The 11869-nt window shown below is 46.7% G+C and overlaps 1 protein-coding gene across 3 annotated transcripts in view; it reads left to right on the top strand.

Annotated features, from left to right (window-relative positions):
• LOC121523386 (tenascin) overlaps positions 1-11869 on the top strand; it is a 120340-nt gene that overhangs the window by 54799 nt on the left and 53672 nt on the right. For all 3 annotated transcript variants that reach the window (XM_041808255.1, XM_041808253.1, XM_041808256.1), the window contains exons 5-6: positions 1-711; positions 6845-6960. The exon at positions 1-711 is cut by the window's left edge and continues 657 nt beyond it. In XM_041808255.1, coding sequence (XP_041664189.1) covers positions 1-711; positions 6845-6960 — 827 coding nt within the window. The remainder of the gene's footprint in view (positions 712-6844; positions 6961-11869) is intronic.

The raw sequence follows: 11869 nt of genomic DNA, 5'->3' as shown, positions 1-11869 counted from the left end.
CAACTGGTGAAGACTGCTCAGAGGATTCCTGCCCAGGAAACTGCAACAACAGGGGGCGCTGTGTCAAAGGACGCTGTGTTTGTGACGAAGGCTCAACTGGTGAAGACTGCTCAGAGGATTCCTGCCCAGGAAACTGCAACAACAGGGGGCGCTGTGTCAACGGACGCTGTGTTTGTGACGAAGGCTCCACAGGTGAAGACTGCTTGGAGGATTCCTGTCCAGGAAACTGCAACAACAGGGGGCGCTGTGTCAACGGACGCTGTGTTTGTGACGAAGGATCAACCAGTGAAGACTGCTCGGAGGATTCCTGCCCTGGAAACTGCAACAACAGGGGGCGCTGTGTCAACGGACGCTGTGTTTGTGACGAAGGATCAACCGGTGAAGACTGCTCGGAGGATTCCTGCCCTGGAAACTGCAACAACAGGGGGCGCTGTGTCAACGGTCAGTGTGTGTGTGATAATGGCTTTACCGGTGAAGACTGCTCAGAGAAAGCCTGCCCCAACAACTGCAGCAACCGAGGGAAGTGTGTGAACGGGAAATGTGTCTGCAATGTCGGCTTCGCCGGGCCAGACTGCAGCGCCAAAGGCTGCCCGAATAACTGCAGCAACAAAGGACGCTGCGTCAAAGGGAAGTGTGTCTGCAGGCGAGGGTTCACAGGACCAGACTGCAGCCAGTGTGAGGAGGGGAAGACTGGACCAAACTGTGACAGGGGTGAGTCAAACCAAGCTCAGCTACCTTTTAAAGACAGAGCAGGAACATTTCTATCCTGATGCAGTACCTTCATGTCACACTTCCTAACTCTGCAGACATTTTCAGCCCTCGACGCTTTAAATTCACATACTTAGGCGATTTAAGTTTTAGTATTTCTACTGCCGAAAAACCCACACTTATTTTCTCTGCCTTTATTTTAACTTCCACCCTGTAGACCCTTTTCTTCAAAGGTACACTGGGTAGGATTTCAGCTCTGAAATACAAAAATCACTGCTCCTATTTCCTTTTAGTTGAGTTTTTAGATGAACTCAAATATTTTAGTAGTTTTAAAATCCTTCATATCTACACTATGTTCCAAATTATTATGCAAATTATGTTTTTATAGGTTGTAAAGAAGTGAAAATGTTCATGTGTTCAATCTGCAACATTAGGAGGTCATATTTACTGAAATCAAAGCTATTCCAATCAAAAACATCTGAACAGGACAAGTTCCATGTTAACATAGGAGCCCTTCTCTGATATCACCTTCACTATTCTTCATCCATTGAACTTGTGAGTTTTTGGAGAGTTTCTGCTTGAATTTCTTTGCAGGATGTCAGAATATCCTCCCAGAGCTGCTGTTCTGATGTGAACTGCCTCCCACCCTCATAGATCTTTAGCTTGAGGATGCTCCAAAGGTTCTCAGTAGGGTTAAAGGTCAGGGGAGGATGGGGGCCACACCATGAGTTTCTCTCCTTTTATGCCCATAGCAGCCAATGACACAGAGGGATTCTCTGCAGCATGAGATGGTTCATTGTCATGCATGAAGATCATTTTTCTACAGAAGGCACGGTTCTTCTTTTTGTACCATGGAAGAAAGTGGTCAGTCAGAAACTCTAGATACTTTGTCGAGGTCCTTTTCACACCTTCAGGGACCCGAAAGGGGCCTACCAGCTCTCTACCCATGATTCCAAAACATGACTCCGCCCCCTCCTTGCTGACATCACAGCCTTATTGGGACATGGTGGCCATCCACCAACCATTCACTACTCCTCCATCTGGACCATCCAGGGTTGCACAGCACTCATCAGTCAACAAGACAAGGCTTGAAAATCTTTGTCGCCCCCTTGTGGCTGGATTCAGTATAGGTAGTAGGGGCAGGGTTCGATGCTTAAGGCTAAAAATCAGGTTCATTTTAAAGAAAATAAGATTATTTAGACAGAAATGTTTCTGTTATTTTGGTCATTGACAGTCCAGCCCTCACAGGGTCTGCAGACATGAGCTGGCCCCGGTACAGATGGGGTTAATGATCCTGCCTACATGCTTCCTAGTTCTCATCCCTGACGTTACACGCTGGTGAGGTTTACTCCTCATCATGACTGCATGGCTGTGTCACTAAAGAGCCGACAGCCTGACAGAGGAAGCAGGTGTTAAACATAATTAGCTCAGGGTTGTCTCCAAGCAAACACTTTTTATTTATCGATGACATTTTTATGACTTTTCTAATTGAATACATCATCACTAACACGCTGAGTCGTGTCTTCACTCCTTCCATCACTTCCTGTGGCGGGGCTACGTTAGCCTGCTAGCTGCTGTGTTTGGAGCTGGTTCAGGCTGCAGAGATCTCAGTGAGGGAATGGTTTCATTAACAGCGCTACGGGACGCCGATCTGCTGCCCGTAAAGACGCCCTCGCTTTGCCGCCTGAGGCTGCAGCAGCGCACACACATGTGGGAGTGTTAAATGTTTTTAGAAGCAGCTGATAGCTCTGGTAACGCTGCAAGGAGGGACGTCCCAGAATCTGCAGCTCCTCACGAGAGAGCAGAGAAGAAGACTTTGTTTTCATGCAGACTCTGAACCCATGAAGAGATCTCCTCTCATCTAGAGCCACAATTACTGAACACAGCCCAGGATTTCTGACTGAAGAGCTGAAAACATGATTACATTCACACCTTTGGCTTTAAAGTAGGGGTATTATTCCTTTTTTCAAGGCTTTCCACTGTCTCTCTGATACCCACGTAGTAGCTTCACATGGTTTACAGCTCAGAAAACTCCTCCTGTTTCTCACACTGGCGTCCTGAAAAGCCCTTATTTTAACCTCCGTCTGAAACGCTTCGTTTTCGCTGCTGTCTCTTTAACACCCCCCGCTCCACGGGCCTGCTTTCCTCTGGTTGGCCGATTTTCAGGAGGCTGGCTGGCGATAGGACTCAATGTTTTGTGTCCGCCCCCTCCAATGTGGCTATATTGCTAGGCTAGTACTTGTAAACTTTGAGTGAACCGGTCCGAATGAGTAAATTATGGTGAATTTTGATATGAGTTAGACCCAGAGTCTGACCCTGATAGTTTGGAGAGAGAGGGGGAATAAAACCAGCAGCAGCACAGGACGTGTCTGTTTGGTAAGTGTTTAACTACTGTGTTGCTAAATGCTAACTGCGAAAAGGCCTTGTGGGGGCGGTCTGTTCCACTTTGCCGGCAGCACGGGCGGACCACGAACCAGTCAGGAGATCCTATTGTGATGACCTCATCAATCAAAATCTCGTCTTGGGAGAACACTGGGAGAATCTCAGAGAGATTTTCAACCAACCGTTTTCATCAGTTTACACGCTAATTCCAAGATTACCGCCGCGTACGTTTATCTTGTGGTTTGAAAATTTGCATACGTGAAGTATGGACACCCAACATTGTGACTTTATATTTATGTTTTAAAAACTGGAAAAGCATAATACCCCCTCTTTAAAGGGTTCAATATGACCTCCTTAGACCCCCTAGTCTAACTGGACCCCAGAAGGGTCTCCCCTTTGCCTTGAATGTCAGCATTTTCCATGACCACCTGTGAGGATCTGGTCTGAGACTTAAGACCCTATCATGTGCTCTCTGCAGAGCCTCCTAGGGCATGGGTGTCTCTGATTGGTTACTAAACCACACCTATGTATAATCAAGTTCACATTACTGTAGAAATATCAGTGTTGTTTTGGGGGTCCCCTGGTCTTCATCAGTGTTGTTTTGGGGGTCCCCCGGTCTTCATCAATGTTGTTTTGGAGGTCCCCCGGTCTTCATCAATGTTGTTTTGGGGGTCCCCTGGTCTTCATCAGTGTTGTTGTGGGGGTCCCCCGGTCTTCGTCAGTCTTGTTTTGGGGGTCCCCCCGGTCTTCATCAGTGTTGTTTTGGGGGTCCCCCGGTCTTCATCAGTGTTGTGTTGGGGGTCCCCCGGTCTTCATCAGTGTTGTTTTGGGGGTCACCAGTCTTCATTAGTGTTGTTTTGGGGGTCCCCCGGTCTTCATCAGTGTTGTTTTGGGGGTCACCAGTCTTCATTAGTGTTGTTTTGGGGGTCACCAGTCTTCATTAGTGTTGTTTTGGGGGTCCCCCGGTCATCAACAGTGTTGTTTTGGGGGTCCCCTGGTCTTCATCAGTGTTGTTTTGGGTGTCTCCTGGTCTTCATCAGTGTTGTTTTGGGGGACCCCCAGTCTTCATCAGTGTTGTTTTGGGGGTCCCCCGGTCTTCATCAGTGTTGTTTTGGGGGTCCCCCAGTCATCATCAGTGTTGTTTTGGGGGTCTCCTGGTCTTCATCAGTGTTGTTTTGGTGGTCCCCCAGTCTTCATCAGTGTTGTTTTGGGGGTCCCCCGGTCTTCATCAGTGTTGTTTTGGGGGTCCCCCGGTCTTCGTCGCCATTGTTTTGGGGGTCCCCCGGTCTTCGTCGCCATTGTTATGGGGGTCCCCTGGTCTTCGTCACCATTGTTTTGGGGGTCCCCTGGTCTTCGTCACCATTGTTTTGGAGGTCCCCTGGTCTTCGTCACCATTGTTTTGGAGGTCCCCTGGTCTTCGTCACCATTGTTTTGGAGGTCCCCGGTCTTCGTCACCATTATTATGGGAGTCATCTGTTGAAAAGTTTGTGAACCCCTGGTCTAAATTCTCTTCTCAGTAACCTTTGAGGGCTGAGGTGACTTCATAGAGATGTATAAGAACTACCTGACTGGTTAAATGTGTCTCTCTGTCATCAAACATTTTTCAGAGGAAGCAATAAAAGCAGAATCCCACTATAACTAGAGTCCTCAGTGTCCTCAGATTTGTTCACACAGCTAGCAGGCCTCAGGAGGAACTGGACTCTAAAGAAACTCCAGATTAAGCCCTCTGATCGGTTCTGCTGCTTTCACCATGAGAATCTTTCTATAAAAGACGTCATTATTTTACTCCTTCTTCTTTGGAATCAACATAGATTTTTATGTTTCCGAGCATGTGTAAGCGTGTTTGCTAGTGTGTGAGTTTGGTCCATGCTGATAATTGTTCATGGAAAACTCTGCGTCACGTTCCCAGTGACCCACCAAGCAGAGGAGTTTTCACATTTTACGATGGAGCGGCCCATTAAAGCAGCGTGTGAATTATTGTTGAGCACGCCCTCATGGTGTGACCGCACACATCAGCTGTGAGCATCTGCCAGGATACAGAGATGTGTGTCAGGATACAGAGATGTGTGTCAGGATACAGAGATGTGTGCCAGGATACAGAGATGTGTGTCAGGATACAGAGATGTGTGTCAGGATTCAGAGATGCGTTGGGTGTAGATTGTTGCAAGCTGAGCAGTAAACAAGGTAAAAGACTGCTATAACACTAGTCTTCATGGGCACATGACTCCAGGCTAGTTAGCAGTTAGCAACAACAGCCAGGCCCACTAGGCTAATTAGTGTTGTCCTTACCAGTATTCACTGAGGCTGTAAAGTCAAAAATTTCCTATAATTTCTAAATGGGATCAGAAGACCGTGAGCAGCATTTGAAGCTTCACTTGTAGGGACATGAGCTGAACAGCAGCGCTGTGGATGAAGGCTTTAGACAGATGCCTGCAGACCTCCTAGCATCATGGAGCCTGATGAAGGGAAATAAGAGTCTTGAAGTGAGCTAAGAGGCTAGTGGAACCCTCACTGTCTACAGAATAAATCTTGTAGGGTTAGCTACAGAGATGATGAGCTGTTCACAAATGGTTAAAGTTAAAGCTTCATCAGATTAATTTAGGGATGCAGAATTTAAGATTGTAGCTGATATTCTGAAGTTTTAAAACTGAGCTGAAAACACAGCTTAAAGGTGGAGGATGAACAGATAAAGTTAGTCTCTTAAACAGACAGTAAGGTGTTAGAGAATAAAGAGAGGCTTCAGCTGCTGCTGTGGTTCATCCAGGTAATAACTGAACATTGGAGAAAGCCTCAGAATATAAAACTGAGGAATGTAAGTTCAAACATTAGTCCAGGTACTGCACTGGTTTATTGGTTATTTCCATGACCTAATGCCTTTACTTCTCTCTCTGAAGACGTATTCTACTATTTACTGCAGTAAAGTCAAATCTTAAATCATGGATCTGGACTGTATGGGACCTCTAATGACTAAAACATCCTCACTATCTTAGTTTTTAACAGCAGATCACTGAGGAAACTTTATTTTTATCTATGTGGAGCCAGAAAACAAAGTTTTGATTGAAGCAGATGTCAAACTGATTCATCCATCTGGGTTTTTGGTCTGATGTGACTCTACTATCATCTGTTCAACCGCATCCATCACAGGAGAGAGGAGAGACAGGGGAGAGGAGAGACAGGGGAGAGGAGAGACAGCAGAGAGGAGAGACAGCAGAGAGGAGAGACAGGGGAGAGGAGAGACAGCAGAGAGGAGAGACAGCAGAGAGAGGAGACAGGGGAGAGGAGAGACAGCAGAGAGGAGAGACAGGAGAGAGTGTGGTGGTAACGCTGTCTCAGACAGTAATGGTGGTGACGCCATCTTAGACAGTCGTAGTGGTTACGCCGTCTCAGACAGTCGTGTTGGTGACGCCGTCTCAGACAGTCGTGTTGGTGACGCCGTCTCAGACAGTCATGGTGGTGACGCCGTCTCAGACTGTCATGGTGGTAACGCTGTCTCAGACTGTCATGTTGGTGACGCCATCTCAGACAGTCATGGTGGTGACGCCGTCTCAGACTGTCGTGGTGGTGATGCCGTCTCAGACTGTAGTGGTGGTAACTCCGTTTCAGACTGTCATTGTGGTAACGCCGTTTCAGACTGTCATGGTGGTAACGCCGTTTCAGACTGTCATGGTGGTAACGCCGTTTCAGACTGTACTGGTGGTGAATGTGTCCTGATGGTAGCAGCTTTGAATAATGTTAATCTTCTCTCTCTCTACAGTCATGTCTGCTGTCCCTCAGCTGAGCACTCGTGATGTCACAGAGTCATCCGTCACTCTGCTTTGGACTCCGCCCCCCATCCAGTATGAGACCTACCACATCACCTTCACCAGCCAGGTAGGAACTACAGGTGTTCTCAGTCTCTCATGGTCCGTCCCAGTAGCTCTCTACAGTCAAATCTGTCATCCTGAAAGTCTCTGGACTCAGACTCAGACCCTCGGAGGAACTCTGCCTCCCTAGGTTCCAACCTGTACTAATTGAAACCAGGTCAGCTCAGGTGTGATGTTATTGACCTCAAAGGTAAACTGAAGGCAGTTTAATCAACAGTTTTTAGTCAAACATATCAGGATTAGTTAGAGAACAGAGAAAAAGGTAGAAGAAAGAAGAATCCCCTGTCCCCTCAGAGCCCTGCTACCAGCTGTAGTATAGACCACTCTGGTTCAATACTGAGACCTGGATCTAAGGAGAAGACTGTAATACTGAGACCTGGATCTAAGGAGAAGACTGTAATACTGAGAACTGGATCTGAAGAGCAGACTCTAATACTGAGACCTGGATCTATGGAGCAGACTCTAATACTGAGACCTGGATCTGAAGAGCAGATTCTAATACTGAGACCTGAATCTGAAGAGCACATTCTAATACTGAGACCTGGATCTGAAGAGCAGACTCTAATACTGAGACCTGGATCTGAAGAGCACACTCTAATACTGAGACCTGGATCTGAAGAGCAGATTCTAATACTGAGACCTGAATCTGAAGAGCAGACTCTAATACTGAGACCTGGATCTGAAGAGCAGACTCTAATGCTGAGACCTGGATCTATGGAGCAGACTCTAATACTGAGACCTGGATCTGAAGAGCAGACTCTAATACTGAGACCTGGATCTGAAGAGCAGACTCTAATACTGAGACCTAGATCTGAAGAGCAGACTCTAATACTGAGACCTGGATCTGAAGAGCAGACTCTAATACTTAGACCTGGATCTGAAGAGCACACTCTAATACTGAGACCTGGATCTGAAGAGCAGACTCTTATACTGAGACCTGGATCTGAAGAGCAGACTCTAATACTGAGACCTGGATCTGAAGAGCACACTCTAATACTGAGACCTGGATCTGAAGAGCAGACTCTTATACTGAGACCTGGATCTGAAGAGCAGACTCTTATACTGAGACCTGGATCTGAAGAGCAGACTCTAATACTGAGACCTGGATCTGAAGAGCAGACTCTAATACTGAGACCTGGATCTGAAGAGCAGACTCTAATACTGAGACCTGGATCTATGGAGCAGACTCTAATACTGAGACCTGGATCTGAAGAGCAGACTCTAATACTGAGACCTGGATCTGAAGAGCAGACTCTTATACTGAGACCTGGATCTGAAGAGCAGACTCTAATACTGAGACCTGGATCTATGGAGCAGACTCTAATACTGAGACCTGGATCTGAAGAGCAGACTCTAATACTGAGACCTGGATCTGAAGAGCAGACTCTTATACTGAGACCTGGATCTGAAGAGCAGACTCTAATACTGAGACCTGGATCTATGGAGCAGACTCTAATACTGAGACCTGGATCTATGGAGCAGACTCTAATACTGAGACCTGGATCTAAGGAGCAGACTCTAATACTGAGACCTGGATCTATGGAGCAGACTCTAATACTGAGACCTGAATCTGAAGAGCAGACTCTAATTCTGCGACCTGGATCTGAAGAGCAGACTCTAATACTGAGACCTGGATCTATGGAGCAGACTCTAATACTGAGACCTGAATCTGAAGAGCAGCCCTAATACTGAGACCTGGATCTAAGGAGCAGACTCTAATACTGAGACCTGGATCTAAGGAGCAGACTCTAATACTGAGACCTGGATCTAAGGAGCAGACTCTAATACTGAGACCTGGCAGTAAGCCTGTCTCCATGGAGACAAAGAAGATTCTGTCAGCATCTTTTGAAAGCCAAACTAGGAAACATCATTCATCTAGGTCATGGTTTCCCAGAACTGGGTCCAAAAGGGGCATCTGGACTTGGTCCTTGAAGATGAGGGCTACTAAAGAACTGAAGAAGTCTTTTAAAGGAGAGGTAAACATCCTCAAGAACCTCAGTCAAGTCCAGGCGCCCCCTGTTGACCAGGTTTTGGCTAAACTAGGAAAGGTTCCCCAAAGACCACAGACTGGGGTTCCACAGGGCTCAGTCCTTGGTCCTCTGCTCTTTAGTTTCTGAATGCATGGATACGTAGGGTTAACATGGTATCAGCTGGTAGCAGATGCTCCTGTTACTGATGCTCCTGTGACTGATGCTCCTGTTACTGATGCTCCTGTGACTGATGCTCCTGTTACTGATGCTCCTGTTACTGATGCTCCTGTGATGGATGCTCCTGTGACTGATGCTCCTGTGACTGATGCTCCTGTGACTGATGCTCCTGTTACTGATGCTCCTGTGACTGATGCTCCTGTGACTGATGCTCCTGTTACTGATGCTCCTGTGACTGATGCTCCTGTTACTGATGCTCCTGTGATGGATGCTCCTGTGACTGATGCTCCTGTGACTGATGCTCCTGTGACTGATGCTCCTGTGATGGATGCTCCTGTGACTGATGCTCCTGTTACTGATGCTCCTGTGATGGATGCTCCTGTGACTGATGCTCCTGTGACTGATGCTCCTGTTACTGATGCTCCTGTGACTGATGCTCCTGTGATGGATGCTCCTGTGACTGATGCTCCTGTGACTGATGCTCCTGTGACTGATGCCCCTGTGATGGATGCTCCTGTGACTGATGCTCCTGTGACTGATGCTCCTGTTACTGATGCTCCTGTGATGGATGCTCCTGTTACTGATGCTCCTGTGATGGATGCTCCTGTGACTGATGCTCCTGTGACTGATGCTCCTGTGACTGATGCTCCTGTTACTGATGCTCCTGTGATGGATGCTCCTGTGACTGATGCTCCTGTGACTGATGCTCCTGTTACTGATGCTCCTGTGACTGATGCTCCTGTGACTGATGCTCCTGTTACTGATGCTCCTGTTACTGATGCTCCTGTGACTGATGCTCCTGTTACTGATGCTCCTGTTACTGATGCTCCTGTGATGGATGCTCCTGTCAGCCTGCTTGACTGCAGTGAAAACAGATAAACATGTTTGCAGGAATAATCCAGACAGCAGATGTGTTTGTCAGAGTTTTCCATCTCTTCCTCCTTGCTGCCTCGGTGTTCAGGAGCTGCTGGAGGGTCACAGTCTTCACGCACTAGGTCGTGTTGAGACAATGCTGGGAAACATTGGACAGTCAGGCTGAGATCTGTCCTTGAGACTTACTGAGACCCTCAGGGAGTTTTTAAGGCTCGCCGATGAGGTCTGCAGATTGTGCATCACCTCACACAACCTCCAGAGTCTGAAACAGGAGAGTGTACGAGTGTTTAGACTCTTAAAGTAAGGAAAGAAGTCACAGAAGAGAGCAAAGCTTCAGAACCAAACACAGAAGAACCCAAACATCAGGAGAACACAGCAGCACTCATGGAGAGGACCACAGATGTAAGAAAAAGAGGCGAGAACTTAGAAATAAGTGGAACAACGTCTGCATCACTGCTGCTCCTCACTCCACAGTAATACAGTCTCTGTTCATTTACACACTGGCTAGTCCTGCTGGAGCAGGGGTGTCAAACTCAAGGCCCGGGGGCCAAAAGTGGCCCGTGGTAGAGTTATACCCGGTCCACAAGATAATGTCCTATTATTATAATAACTGGCCCACTGGTACGAGGCCTGCAGATTTCTCCAGTATAATAATAATGTAAATCTAACCTTGTTGGTTAAATTTCCTTATTAAATAATCAAAATGGGAAAAAAAGAGAAAAATAACTCCATAAAAAGTTAAGAAAAAATAAAATTAATTTGTTTTTATCTCATATTTACATATTTACAATTACAACTTAAATGTATTATTTTGACTTTTTATCTCATAAATATATATTTTTAAGATTTGTTTTTGGGCTTTTCGTGCCTTTACTAGAGAGAGGACAGTGGATAGAGTCGGAAACAGGGAGGAGAGCGGGGAGAGACATGCAGGAAATGGTACCACGGGCCGGATTCAAGCCCGGGTCACCTGCGTACATGGTGCGTGCCTTAACCACTCGACTACCGGCACGCCCACTTTTTCTCATATTTTAACCTTTTAGAGCGGCATTCTTAAAGTTTAAGTCAAATTTCAACCTTTAAAAGTCATGATTTGTAATTTTATCTGACATTTTGACCTTTGCAATGTTTTATTTTGGCAATGTTTTTTATGAGTGTGGTATCAGAGTCTCTCATCCTGGTATCTGTCCCTGATGTGAGTCAAACATCCTGGTATCTGTCCCTGATGTCCTGATGTGAGTCAAACATCCTGGTATCTGTCCCTGATGTGAGTCTAACATCCTGGTATCTGTCCTTGATGTCCTGATGTGAGTCAAACATCCTGGTATCTGTCCCTGATGTCCTGATGTGAGTCAAACATCCTGGTATCTGTCCCTGATGTGAGTCTAACATCCTGGTATCTGCCCCTGATGTGAGTCTAACATCCTGGTATCTGTCCCTGATGTCCTGATGTGAGTCTAACATCCTGGTATCTGTCCCTGATGTGTGTCAAACATCCTGGTATCTGTCCCTGATGTGAGTCAAACATCCTGGTATCTGTCCCTGATGTGAGTCAAACATCCTGGTATCTGTCCCTGATGTGAGTCTAACATCCTGGTATCTGTCCCTGATGTGAGTCAAACATCCTGGTATCTGTCCCTGATGTCCCTGATGTGAGTCAAACATCCTGGTATCTGTCCCTGATGTCCTGATGTGAGTCTAACATCCTGGTATCTGTCCCTGATGTCCCTGATGTGAGTCAAACATCCTGGTATCTGTCCCTGATGTGAGTCTAACATCCTGGTATCTGTCCCTGATGTGAGTCAAACATCCTGGTATCTGTCCCTGAAGTGAGTCAAACATCCTGGTATCTGTCCCTGATGTGAGTCAAACATCCTGGTATCTGTCCCTGATGTC

The sequence above is a fragment of the Cheilinus undulatus genome, linkage group 16 (assembly GCF_018320785.1).
Source record: "Cheilinus undulatus linkage group 16, ASM1832078v1, whole genome shotgun sequence".
Taxonomy (NCBI): Eukaryota; Metazoa; Chordata; class Actinopteri; order Labriformes; family Labridae; genus Cheilinus; species Cheilinus undulatus.
This window is presented reverse-complemented; position numbering and strand designations above follow the sequence as displayed.